At 36.7% G+C, this 13153-nt stretch overlaps 1 protein-coding gene across 3 annotated transcripts in view; it reads right to left on the reverse strand.

The window, feature by feature from the left end:
* LOC121863822 (serine/arginine-rich splicing factor 5-like) overlaps positions 1 to 13153 on the reverse strand; it is a 35760-nt gene that overhangs the window by 22133 nt on the left and 474 nt on the right. Inside the window, exons 2-6 of one of the 3 annotated variants that reach the window (XM_042362688.1) lie at positions 9682 to 9812; positions 3773 to 3909; positions 2276 to 2346; positions 1565 to 1666; positions 163 to 174 (exon numbers count right to left, since the gene is read on the reverse strand). In XM_042362688.1, coding sequence (XP_042218622.1) covers positions 163 to 174; positions 1565 to 1666; positions 2276 to 2346; positions 3773 to 3892 — 305 coding nt within the window. In that variant the 5' untranslated portion in view covers positions 3893 to 3909; positions 9682 to 9812. The remainder of the gene's footprint in view (positions 1 to 162; positions 175 to 1564; positions 1667 to 2275; positions 2347 to 3772; positions 3910 to 9681; positions 9813 to 13153) is intronic. The other 2 variants (XM_042362687.1, XM_042362689.1) reach the window with 2 other exon arrangements.

Genomic DNA, 13153 nt, shown 5'->3' on the forward strand with positions numbered 1-13153 from the left:
TGGCTTTATAACACAATAAAAAAGCATTTTTATTTCGTTAATCTATTTACCTTTTATGTAGCTATATGGGAGATTCCTGTCAAACATTTGCCAAACATCACTGTCACTGCATATCTCCACACATTCAACGCACATCCCTCACACACAGTTTTCCAATCTTACCTTTTGTCTTTTCTGAAATAAAATACATCTATAAGAGAAAGAAAGCTTTATGTCTCAAAAAATGGAACCCTATGGACCCCAGTAGATGGCTATGTTGTATTATAACTTATAGAGAAGCTAAATCAGATACTCAAAAAATGCCCAGCCAAAATTTCATGAAATTAAAACAATTCTACAAATAAATTAATTTGCATACCCAAAGTCAATAAATGGTTTCCCAAATTCAAAGCATAATACCCAAGCATTAGCATACTAACCACTCCATATACCAACACCCATGCACATCTACCACCCATACAATAATTACATCATTCACACTTTCATCCTCCCCCCAACTCCACACTGTTAGCACCTTCTACCATACAACATTCAGTTCTCCAATTGCCACAGGTGTCTGAATTGCAGGACTATTATAAAACAATATGCTTATTTTAAACATATATTAATTATATAAAAAATTACTGACCAAGACCATAAAAACAGAAACAGTGAGAAACAGATCACTAGACTGGGCAAAGAAAGAAAAAACTATGTTTGGAAAGGAAAAGTTTCATTTAATTTGGTAAGAAGATATGAAGTTGTGGAGATGAATGAAGAGAGAGAGAGAGAGGGGGGGCTGATAATTTAAAAATGCAAGCAAAGAAGAAGCCTTGTATATAAATTCTATAATTAATAGTTTTGTGGTTAACAGTGACTATCCATCAATTCTGGGTCAACACCATAAGAAACATCGTTATTTAAATGCAATTTTTGTTTTTCATCCTTGCAAATCCTTCCTGCTACAATAATGTGCAGGGTGGCAGGAACCAGAAGCAACACTGACTCTCCCTTCAACTGTTCCTCTCACTACAGTATGCATTCTGCAATAATGTTCCCCTATAACAAGGTCCCAAAATATCAAACTGGTGTGTGTATCAATCCATACAACCCAGGACAACCATCACCATAAAAATCGAATTTACTCAGCACTCTTTCTCTCTTCTTCCCACACACATGCATGTAGATCTAGATCACTGCCTTCTAGATATCTATCCCTCCCTTCTAGAGGGCTACCCCCCCAGATCACATCCTTCCATCACCACCTGCTCTCCCTTTTAGATCATCCACATCTATATCATGTATGTTTTCCTTCCAATTCCCTCAATGTCCACACCATCTTGGTAATGCCAGTCAGCTAAGACTGACAATTTTCACTTCCACACCCTCTTACAAAATTCAGTGTTTTCTAATTTTTCATCCTAATCACACCAAGCACTGTTCTCAACCACATCATTTCCAAAGCTTCCAAATTGACTCTTCTTCTTACATGTAAACCACATATTCACATTCAGGGTACATCTAGCCTAAGAGGTTTATCACTACCATATATTCTTCACCCAACTGTAACAAAATTTTATCTTACCTGTCGAGCCAAGCAGGCCGCCGCTCTCGATCACGGTCCCGACCACCAAACCCCGAATATCCTCCTCTTCTTGGCAATCCTCGGGCATGTTCTACTGTAACTCTGTGCAGCAGATGGGATAAAAAAAAAGAAAGCATTACCTACTACTACAGCACTAATATTAAGGTAAAAAATCAGATGTTTCCTGCACTTATATGATAAAATAAATAGAAAATGCTTGCAACTATCGACATACTGTACTAGCTACTCAAGTGATAAACTTATATGGACAAAATTCAAAATCAAGACGTATTGTGTGTTCTGTACCTTATTTCAATGAATAGTAAAAGTGGGTCCCATATGCCTGACAACCTGTTGGGGACTGTGTAGATACAACACAAACTATATTCAGCCTTCAGTACAAAAGGCGGCTGTGTAGACAATACTACACCTGACCACCCCCACTTCAGCCAATTGTAAAGTTAGATACTGTGCCCACTTCCACCAGCTGTTACGTATGGTACTCATTAACATTTGGGTGGACTGAAAAAGACCCCTGAGCAAACAAGTGACCCTTAGGACAGTAATCAAGTTCTGAATCCAGTGACACATCATAAAAAAAAAAACATGTTAAAACAGAATATTTTACAACTAATATAAACCTAAGACTGCAACATCAATAAGAAGACCACCCTGCTTAAGTCTCCAAACATGAAAGTCATTGCATAATACCTCTCACCAAGAAGTTCGCGGCCATTCATTTCATATACTGCATCATCGGCATCTCGTTCATCCTCAAACTCCTGGAAATGAAAATAACCTTACAGTAAGAACAGCTAAAAAATTAAATCATACATATTATACCCATTAGTAGAATCCCAAAATTCAAAGTGAAAAAAATCACACTTGAGAGTGGGAAGCTAAGTTATCTCAACAAGGGGGTACAGTGATGAGTTCCAGACCTTACAGAAAGGACTCCAGGACTGTAGTGGACCTCAAAATACCATAGGCTTTATTGTAAATCTCAAAACATAATATTTTCAATTTATATAAGTAACCCGAATTTCCCCACACCATTTCATTTCACTAATGTCGCTCGCACAAAATTTAGTACAGGCACATTTTATAAAATACAGCTCTGTGAACCAACTCATCCATCCTTCAAAGCTGTAAAAGTGCCACTTGTCTGTCATCTGAAATTCATGAGCTGGAAATTGAAATCATATAAGAATCTAAGTTCTGTTTATAGATGAACTGAAAAATAATGAGAATCAAATAATTTAAGTAACACCATACATCATAGATAAACTGAACTGTTCTAGCAAATCTGTGGCTGAATAGTCAAAGCAGGAACTTAGTCAGATATGTTTTGGGACCAACAAACATTCACTTCAGTGGTGCACACCTATTAGGTAGATTTCTGATGGAGGATGTGACACTGACTTTTGTGAAACAACAAGGGCAAAACCAGATTTGGCATCTTGTTGAAAGTAAGTGTCACAGGACAACAGTATATAGTACAGTACAAGTGATCGCGGGCACCTTCGTGCCCAGTGAAAGTTTGAACGCTCGTGCTTGGCTAGCGCAGCGAATGAGGGTGCAACAAGTCCGTAGACTTGCATCGTTTTCCATCGTAAATAAAATGGTTAATTAATGCCTTCCTAAAGAAACCATCGACATGGGACCAGGTTTGTTCCACTCTACGAATTTTTTGCGATATTTCCACCAAGTTTGATGAAAAACGATTGTGCCGTTTCGGCTGCCCAGAATAGACAGACAGACAGACACACGGCTAGTCCTATAGTATATTAGATAAGCACCAGACGGCTTCACAGGTACCCAAATTCATCCCACATCTGCAGTTCCACGTCCACACCCACCCACACCTGCAGTATTTTCATACCTGTCAGTCATTCTGAGTTAAATAAAGAAAACTTTCTTGAAAAATTGTCCTTAATATGAAATCAATTTTTCCATTGAAACCTCATGGAATTGGAGACACATTACCAGGGAAAATGTTTTGGCAGAAAGACACATTATAAAAGTTACATATAAAAACAAGACTGGCATGCTTGCTGGTAAACAAAGGCATTACGAAATCCACACAAGCAAATTTTTGTAACACGGGGGATGCCTGTGTGTATATGTACTGTATACTGTATGTGAGCTAACAACACTATGGTTAAAGTAAATGAAGGAATTTTATAACTAAAGATTAAAGTCACTTACCACAAATCCATAACCATTCTTTATCAAACAGTCACGAAGTCTGCCATATCTCTTGAAGAACCTTTCCAAATCTCTCTCCCTACAATTATAATGCAGTCCTCCAACATACACCCGCGCCATCTTTCTCTATCTTCACTCTAGAAATGGATAAGAAAATTGGATCAGCTCAAAGAGAAGTAAAATAGGCTTCTACTTTAACTTTTGTTCAACTTACAGTACATACAGGGCATGTTAATGACTCCCCATTCAAGAATGAGCCACATTTGGTAATTAAATGAATAAGTTATACATTATCATCTAGGTACTATAATTATACAGTATATATATTATTACGATACAAGCATCTGGACATGTAACTACATTATAATACAGGGTGATCCAAAAAGACCTGGACAACTTTGTTTCTTTATAAATTTAGGTACCCACTAATGATAAAATGATACCGTTTGTTTTATAAGATACAAAAACGCGTAAAGTTTTGTGAACACCATCAATACAACCCAATGTGCACTCCGTTTGCCACATGCAGGACATTAAGGTGGTACTCAAGTTTTCTCCGTGTTCAGCTCCACATGTTGGCATCCACCAGTGTGCATGCAGCTGTGATCCGAGGACTAAGATCCTACAGACCACATCTTCGACAAACCCCCCACAGGAAAAAAATCAAGAGGGGTTATGTCTGGTGACCATGGTTGGCCAATTCAGTGACCTAGAAATTTTTCATTCAGGCCACCATCACCAGACATAGCCCCCCTTAGTGCTCGGATCACAGTTGCATGCACAGTGGTGAACGCCAACATCCTGAGCTGAACAAGGCAAGAACTCGAATACAGTAGTATAAAACTTGAAAACAGTAATCAACACACTTATAGTCACATTTTTAATCAACATCATATGGAAAGTACTGGTATTCTTAAAGTTCAAGTGAGCCTTGCCTTTGTGGCACTAAAAATAAAATTAAAACTTAAAACCATCAGAAGACATTGAAATACATACAATATGCAAAAACTTAAATCAGTCAGATGGATGGATGAAAAAGGCATAAACTTAATGCCCCTGGCCATGGGTGGAGGGGGTATAAATATTAACAAGTTAAGTGAATAGGTCCATAGCCCCCCCCTTGTGCAAAAACACAGAAACAGGCTGCAATTCCTTAAAATTGGGAGAAATGGTGGATAGATCCAGGATAGCCCAGATTCAGGTTTGCCCCATGCAGTGCCTGCAGTGTTGGTCCTACGAAACCTTAAAAGGCAAGAATGACTTGTATCCTGAACTATCTCACTTCAACTCAACACCTAACAAACATGGAGACCTATGATACATTTTCAATGAAGCTCCATGCTATGTGACAATAGCACAGACAACACAAATATCTATTTCAAGTCCACAAAAAGACTACAGTGATCCCTCGGTTAACGAGCGCCTCGGTTAACGATTTACCTTCCATAAGATTCTTAACTTCGGTTAACGAGCAATCCCTCGATTAACGAGTTTTTTACAAGCTGACCTCAACATGTTTTCGCTTGCATTTGGCGGTCCACCAGCTGTAGTATTAGTCCGCCAATACAGTAATCGGTTTTAGGGCTTAAATTCCTTACTATTTTAATAAATATCAAGAAGTTTATACTATTCAATAATTGTAAAAGTTTAATATTAATTTTTTTTAGTCATTTTAACAATTATTGAACATAATTGTAGGTAAAGAAACTAGTTTCTGGCATGCCATCCAGCCTGTTAACACACAAGCAAATTATTGGTCATTTTGAAATTTATTTTACATATTGACAATATATAATGCAATGCAGTGTTGATTTAAAGAAAATAATCTTCAATTACACCAAGAGAACTAAAATTTTATGGGTGAAATAGCACCATGGGGTGACTTCTCTTCCACCCCAATGCCTTCTCTTCTCCCTTCTCCTCCACCCCCATTCTAATTTCCATCATCATCATCATTGTTGAATTTAGGCAATTTTCGGTGAGCTGGAACCAATTACCCAAAAACCCATTGAAACAATGGTTTCGGTTAACGAGTTTTTCGGTTAAAGAGCAACCTGCTGGAACGGATTGTGCTCGTTAACCGAGGGACCACTGTATTAAAAAAAGAAAGAGAGAGGCCAACAACTTCCAAATGCCACCCAGGCTGTACTACACAGCAAATGTTTTGTAAGCCCTTCCCCCAAGGCAGCTTAAAAAAGAAGAAAAATCCAGTACTGATGCACTAACCGACATAAACACCAGTTTCTGGCATATACAGTAGGTATGTCAAAAGCATACCCAGTAACCCCTATAGTAGAAAAAACTGCCACTCTGAAATTACAATACTGTATAGCTGACAAACACTGGACAAGAAGTTTGCAAATAGTGAACATCTGATGTGGAATCCAACCTCATCAACATTCTATCTTGAATGGTAACTTTCTTCTAGTTCTCCTTGGCGAGTTAAAATATAATAATTTTTTTACTAAGTTAATCAATGCCTTAGTTTGAGGTGACCTTGCTTTGGTGTTTCCTGGGGGAACAATACCACAGGCTTGACCTAGCATTACTCACCTAGGATAGACAAAAGCAATAAAAACTACCAAATCTTAACTTAAGATCTTAGAATATATCTACCCAACTAGTCTCATCAAATCCATTTCTATTTGATCATGACAATTCCCACATGATACTCTGACACCCTGATAGTCATTATTCTATAATTCCTCCACCAGAGGCAACAAACTGACAAAATTACCTTGAATTTTACTGTGACCATTAGAGGTGGCACAAATGTTAAATTCAACTCGGGTGTGGATGATGCTAATGAAAGTACATGCACATTAGCTTTACCTACTCTGTAAAGATAAAAAGCCGATTGTGTAAAGTTACAATCCCTTGATATGTATCCAATCTTTGAATACAAATGCTAGTTACATATTGTGCACCCATGGCACACACCTTGTGCTTTGGCTGAACAGAAAACATTAGCAGGGGACACAGAAGTAACAGCTAACAAAATGTAAGTCATGATCAAGGGTTAACTATACTATGTCATGTTCTTGACAGGTAGAACAGAATATTTTAAACGCGAGTGGTGATGTCTCATTCATTCAAGGTCAGGATGGTTAGCAACCTATACTAGTACCTTGGTGTCTGAGGAAGTCATTAAAATTCAAGCAAGGGAAACAGGTTCATGGCAGATGTAGTGCTATTCAGGCTGATCATGAGAAGGAATACCCATGTGACTGCAACATCATAAGATACCTGTTACTTAAATTTGCACCATTAGCATGATGGTCCCTCTTTCCAGATAATATCTTGTAAGTTTAATGACTATATTGTTAAAAAAAAAGTTCCACTGGTTTGTTTTGAAATTCCTTCCATACTGAAATTAAAACTGTCAATAACTGAAATTATACACATATAAAATCAGAAATTTAATAAAATCATAAATGGATTTCCAGATGAGGCAGTTATCACAGAGGTTCCAAGGGAGAATAAAAGTTCAGTGGCATTTAATTCACTGTAAAATTCAAATCATTATAATCAAATGTCAAGGGAGTGTTTGTACAGGATAGTTATCAATTGAGAGGAGATAGCCAATAGTGAGACACACAGTAGAATGGCTAAGAAAGAAAAATTGGCATGGATAAAGGTTAACACAATGGGTCAGAAGAAATACTCTATGGTTATTAGACATGGGGAGATGGTGATAGCATTGTTAAAGTTTTAAGATATAATTAAATGGTGAACTGTATCCAGCCTTCTGGAATGAAAAACTGGATAAGAACGTAAGAGGGAAATGAAAAGGCTAAATGTAATATTTACGGAAGGCAGCCAAGAGGGGAGACTTTTAGTAAAGTCCTTGACTGTAAATCTGTGTTTAACCCTCGGATATCACAGACCAAGATTGACTACAAAATAGTTGTACTGTATATACTAATCAAACCAAAGTTCTGAATGGGATCTATATATGCAACTTCATCGTTTAAAGAATGAAGCTGTCTGAAATGCTACACCAGCATAGAATTCTACTTCCATCCTGCTCAGCCAAATTAAAAATGGTCAGGTATCAAACAGTTTTTGCCTATTTTGTAATATATGTGCTTTATAAATTTGCCAACTACCAAACCAGCATCCAGTTAGATTCTTAGTGTGGTAAGACATACACACACCAATTCATGGAGGAATCTCATTTCATTGATGAAAATCCCAAACCATTCAATTAAGATTGTTTCTGATGAAGAATTGACATTCTGGACAAAAAAAAAAAAAAAATGCGTTATTAATTCACTTGCACTAAAATGCCATTTCAAATTGAAAGATGCCAGTTGGTATATTCCCCCTTCACAAGAGATTCAAGATATTTCTCGCATTCAGATTAGGGGAAGTATTTCTAGTTTAGGATTCCCCTCATCAGGCTGAAGGTGGCACCCCAAAAATTTCACTAAGATCTCAGGAGTTACCATACCTCAGAATTTCTTTAGAGAAAGGCACATCTGATGTAGTCAATCAGGATGATGCTGTTTCAGGGTTACCGTCAGATGGAAGTCAGTAGGAGTTGTTCAAGTTCATTCTTAGGCCGATTTATTGATTAAAGGGAAAATTTCTAAGTTTAAACTTAATCAGGATTTTTAGTGATTACCGGGTAGGGCCTCAACAGAAAAAAAATATACTTGTCTGGCAGTTTCTCAACAGGGAAGGTTCAAACATTTCCAAGTGCACTGGATCCTTCCCAGTCTGAAGTAGGTGTCTTGCAGCAATTTGAAAGGATGGCTGGAGAAATTAAGTGTCCACAGCTCCAATCATGCTGTTGGGTAACCATTTACTCTACAGTACTGTATTTGAAGTTAGTGGTTTTTAGGGCTAAGAGATTCTTGCCTAGTAAGTACCATACTGCGTGTTTCCCTTTTATCAAGACCTGAATATTAAAGAGTTTGGAGGGATGCATAAAAGTCTGGAGAATTTCACTTAATCTAAAGAAAATGTAGCTACCGTGATCTTCCTAAGAGAGTGATGATCAACTGTAGGGCAGGAGCATCACCATCTCAGTCACAGCCTGTACTATAAGGAACCAAGATTGCATTCCCATGAAAGTTTCCAAAAACTGTTCCTGCTTTGTAACAGCCACACACATTTCTGGGCGAATGAATGTCAACATAAATGTTGTCTTATGAATAAGGTACTTTAAATGGATGCTTTCCCTGATATCGAGTCATCCAATAATATTTTGGTGAAAACAGTTAATCAACAGGACCATTATGTTTTCTATTCCTTAAGAAGTCTCAGTTAGAGGTCAACATATTTTATTTTAATTTGGAGTGAGATACTTGTTCCTACCTAAAGTATTCATAAAATGTTACAGGATGTTAAAAGTCAGTTTCACAGAAGTACAGTATACTTAAGTCATTGATTCATGAATCAGTCAGACTATGATGTCAAGGGGTTAAATGCAGTTTTACAATTTATGAATACAGTACAGTACACATTTCTAAGTTATCAATTTTTGCACTCAACCATACTGGAATTTCAGGATCAATTCTTCCTTTCTCCTAAGAGAATTTGAACAGGGAAGGACATGTAAGTAAAATATCTACAAACATTAAGTGTACTTCAGTTGAGAGGGAAGTGATGAATGGGTAAATAGAAATGAGACAGGGTTGGATGGATTATGTTCACTGGAGTAATGCACAAGTTGATGAGCAAGTCACGCCTTTGTGACTAATTTGCATCAACCATCCTGTGACAACAATGGATAAAGAATGATATACTAGGATGATTTTTTTTACCTTTATCATAAGATATTTCCAATGAACTGAACTAAAAAGTAAAATCTCACATTCTGGTTTTGCAATACATCAACGAACTGTATAGCAATTACTTGAGATTTAAGCCATCTTTGTTACATCTTTAAAGATTAGACTTACTTTGTATTCCTTTCTGGTAAACCACAAGATTCATCAAGGTGGGGTAAAGGTGTGCCAAGGTGATGACCCTCTCATCAAGATAAGTACCCCTAATTCACCTGTCATCTGTTGAGAGTTCTGGCTCTGACAATCTGATGAGGAAGCATCCAAATCAGAGAAATCACTGGATGTTAATAAAACTGAAGGAGATACCAGATAGACTACTTGTTTAAAAATATTGGAAACAGGTTGCACATGATGTAATGGGTGTTGGACATGAAAATTTACTAAGTTGGGGACCTAGTATAGTAATTTTGAACCAACTTTAATTAATATATACTGTATCAGATCATTTGCTAATCACTTTTCCCAGTTTGTGTACAGTATCTACATGAATCTCGTACAGCTTAAAATAAAAGTATAAAAGGGGAATAAAACACTGGAGGATGATACCATGATGCAACAAAACTTGAGAGCTTAAAAAATGGGGGGGGGGGGGACATCATCCTTATTCATTGTACTAGGTATGTGAGTTTTAAATCTAAGGACAAACCCATTGTGGTTGATATAGTGTACCATCAGAAAAAAGCTTGTCAATTGGATACCACTGCAGTCCCACTGGTGCTAAATGCCATCAAACCGCCTGAAAACCCATTCAGTTGGTCTAAGGATGTGTAAAGATTTTTTTGTATTATTCCTCTATACTGGATATTATTTTCTGAATCCTGTTTATAAACTTGTGTAACAGAAATATGTACATAAGCAAACAACTTATGTTCTTATGTACATGGCATCCTGGACATCAGGATGAAGCTGATTGCTGGCTACAATACTGCATACTGTAGCTACTTATGGACCACACCTTAAAATCTCCACTGTATTGCCAACTTGAAATCTTGTTTCTTTTGCTATTAAGCAATATGCCTCGGTGATGTTACTGTGGTAGACACTGGGAAATAATGTTAGTCATACAAGCTATAAGAACATCTGTAATATTAGGCACACCACTTTACAAGAACAGGTTTATACGCAAAGAATAAATTTCTCTGAGTAGGTTGGCCGAGTGCTAAGTCACTAATTATTGGGTTATTTATGACGGGTGTCTCATGTCACCCATTTTGTAAATACCATATGCATTTCTAATGGGTGTGACCTGAAATCCAATCAATTTCTAGCAAAAGGACATATCTTTCAAAATAGATTAAAGTTTGAAGGAATTGAAACTTTCCTACTTTTGTTTATCTATAGTATTTATTACCAGGAAATTTGACACGGATGTCATTGCTCTCATGTTTTTGGTTAAATTATTGATGAGCTTACCAGCAAAGGGATCCTAACACTAAGCAACCTTCCATACCAACTGTTAATAACCCCCTAACCAACCATTATGCAGAGTAATAAGCTTCCATCCTAGGTTAGGTAAGTTAGCTTTTGGAAGGTTAGATTTGGTTGGTTTCTTTGTCTGATTTACGATAAATCATCGGTGGTTGGTGGACACTAATGAATATTTGCAGGAAAGAGATGCTTTGAAATGTCATCCTGCACAAAATTGCTTAACTAATAAAAAAAAAAAATTGCCATAAAACCAACTTATTTTTGGTACAGTATTTATCAGTTCAAGAAACAATTTATAATCACTACAAAAATGTTCAAAAGCTGCAGCTGTCAGTTTTTCATATGTACAGAAAAGCATTAGAGTACTGTAATTTCTATGAGCATTTTGTTTTTCAGCACTTATGTACACACCTTATAATGGTGGCAGGACTATGAAGGTAAGTGTCCATGACAAAAACCCAGTATTTTTTAATGATACTTTAAAGACAAAAAGTTTTCTTCTAGACACTCCATAGTGACTATTCACAGAATATTATATCGCTTCTTATAAAGGGAGAAAGAGCAAAAAGAAAATACGAATACTTTAGTCTTTAACGTTGTTGATTTTCCATTAGAAATTTATATACTGTACTGTACAATATATTTACTTTTTTATTTCACTAAAAGAAACACAATTTTGATTACACATACTGGGCAGGGATTTGAAGCAGAGGAGAAGTGTGCGTTTAAAAACACAGGAAAAAAATCCAATATCAGTACAGACATACGATACGTCTGATCTAACTTAACCTAACCATAGAATCCAGAAGGACCTGACCTAACCTATCCAGGGAGGAGTAGAGCCCTTGCTGTAAAAACCTAACAAGAAAAAACGAAGAAAATAAAGACCCATAAGGCACCAAACATGAAAAAGGAAAAAATAAACAATAATAATTCCACCGAAAACGTAAGCATATCTTCACGAGTATCACCTGACATCAACACTGATGCTGATTGGCTGAGTAAGAAGTAAACAATGTAGTACATGCCTGCAAATTTGTACTCTCAAGTGAAATCAAAGGGAAAATAACAGGAAAACTATAAATTTCCGATGGAAATGCTATAAAGTATTCTTACTGGGGAATTTATTTTTTACTCTCTCCCACTATAAGAATCAGTATTAAGTTCCATGTATGGTCACTTTGGAATATTAAGTTTTTTTCCTAAAGCGGCTCACAAATACACGCACTGTTGTACTCTACCGAAGAGAAGTCTCAATACAATACAGTATTTGTCAGAAGTCAATGAGTATTCATAGTGTGTACCAGATGTTTATTCTGCCTAAACAAACAAAAGTTAAAATAACAAAGAACGGTAAAACAGCATTTGTTGCCACCAACCGATTCTTGAGAATTTCAACTTTGCAATCCAAAGATGACAATTCTGAAACACCTTTCTTCTATGGCATTTCTCTTGCAAATGACCTAACCTAACCTCATATCTGGCTGGACCTCCTGACATCATAGGTTGTTTGTGAGGTAAACATCATAGAAGAAGTGTCTTAGAATTGTCCAAATTATCGATTGCAAAGATAAAATTCCAAATTCAGTTTTAGTAAAGTTTGTAGGGCTTTACTTTAAAAATGGCTACAGTGAATCCAGCATACCAAATCTAAGCAGTAAAACTTTGTTTCAGTCATCCCTGTATTTAGACACCCAACCTAACCTAACCTAGCCACGAAACCCAAGAACTATATCTAACCTAACTGTGGGGGCGAAACTCCTCCTTTCAGGTGAGGGTTAAATTCCCCAAATAACCGAAACTAAAATAATACCATCTAAGTTAGGTCGAGTTTTATCATTCATTTTACAGGAAGCACATATCGCCTCTATGAATGTAAACCACGATACTGTTAATCATAATCACCTTAAAATAAAAAAAAAGGAATACCAACTATGAAGAAAGTAGGGTACCATAAAACAATATTTCTATAAATCATGGTGTGTCAGCAAATATGGCTGAGAACAGATCACAAATTTCCTAGTCAACTCTTCTCGAACATCAATCTTAACTCTCCTTCAAGAAATACTCAATTATTAAAACAAATATGTACAGGTGTGTGCAGGCAGGACATAAATGACTAAAGGAGGAATACCTGTAAGTCAACAATAGGTTAAGA

This window comes from Homarus americanus, unplaced genomic scaffold, assembly GCF_018991925.1.
Source record: "Homarus americanus isolate GMGI-L3 unplaced genomic scaffold, GMGI_Hamer_2.0 scaffold48354, whole genome shotgun sequence".
Classification (NCBI taxonomy): Eukaryota; Metazoa; Arthropoda; class Malacostraca; order Decapoda; family Nephropidae; genus Homarus; species Homarus americanus.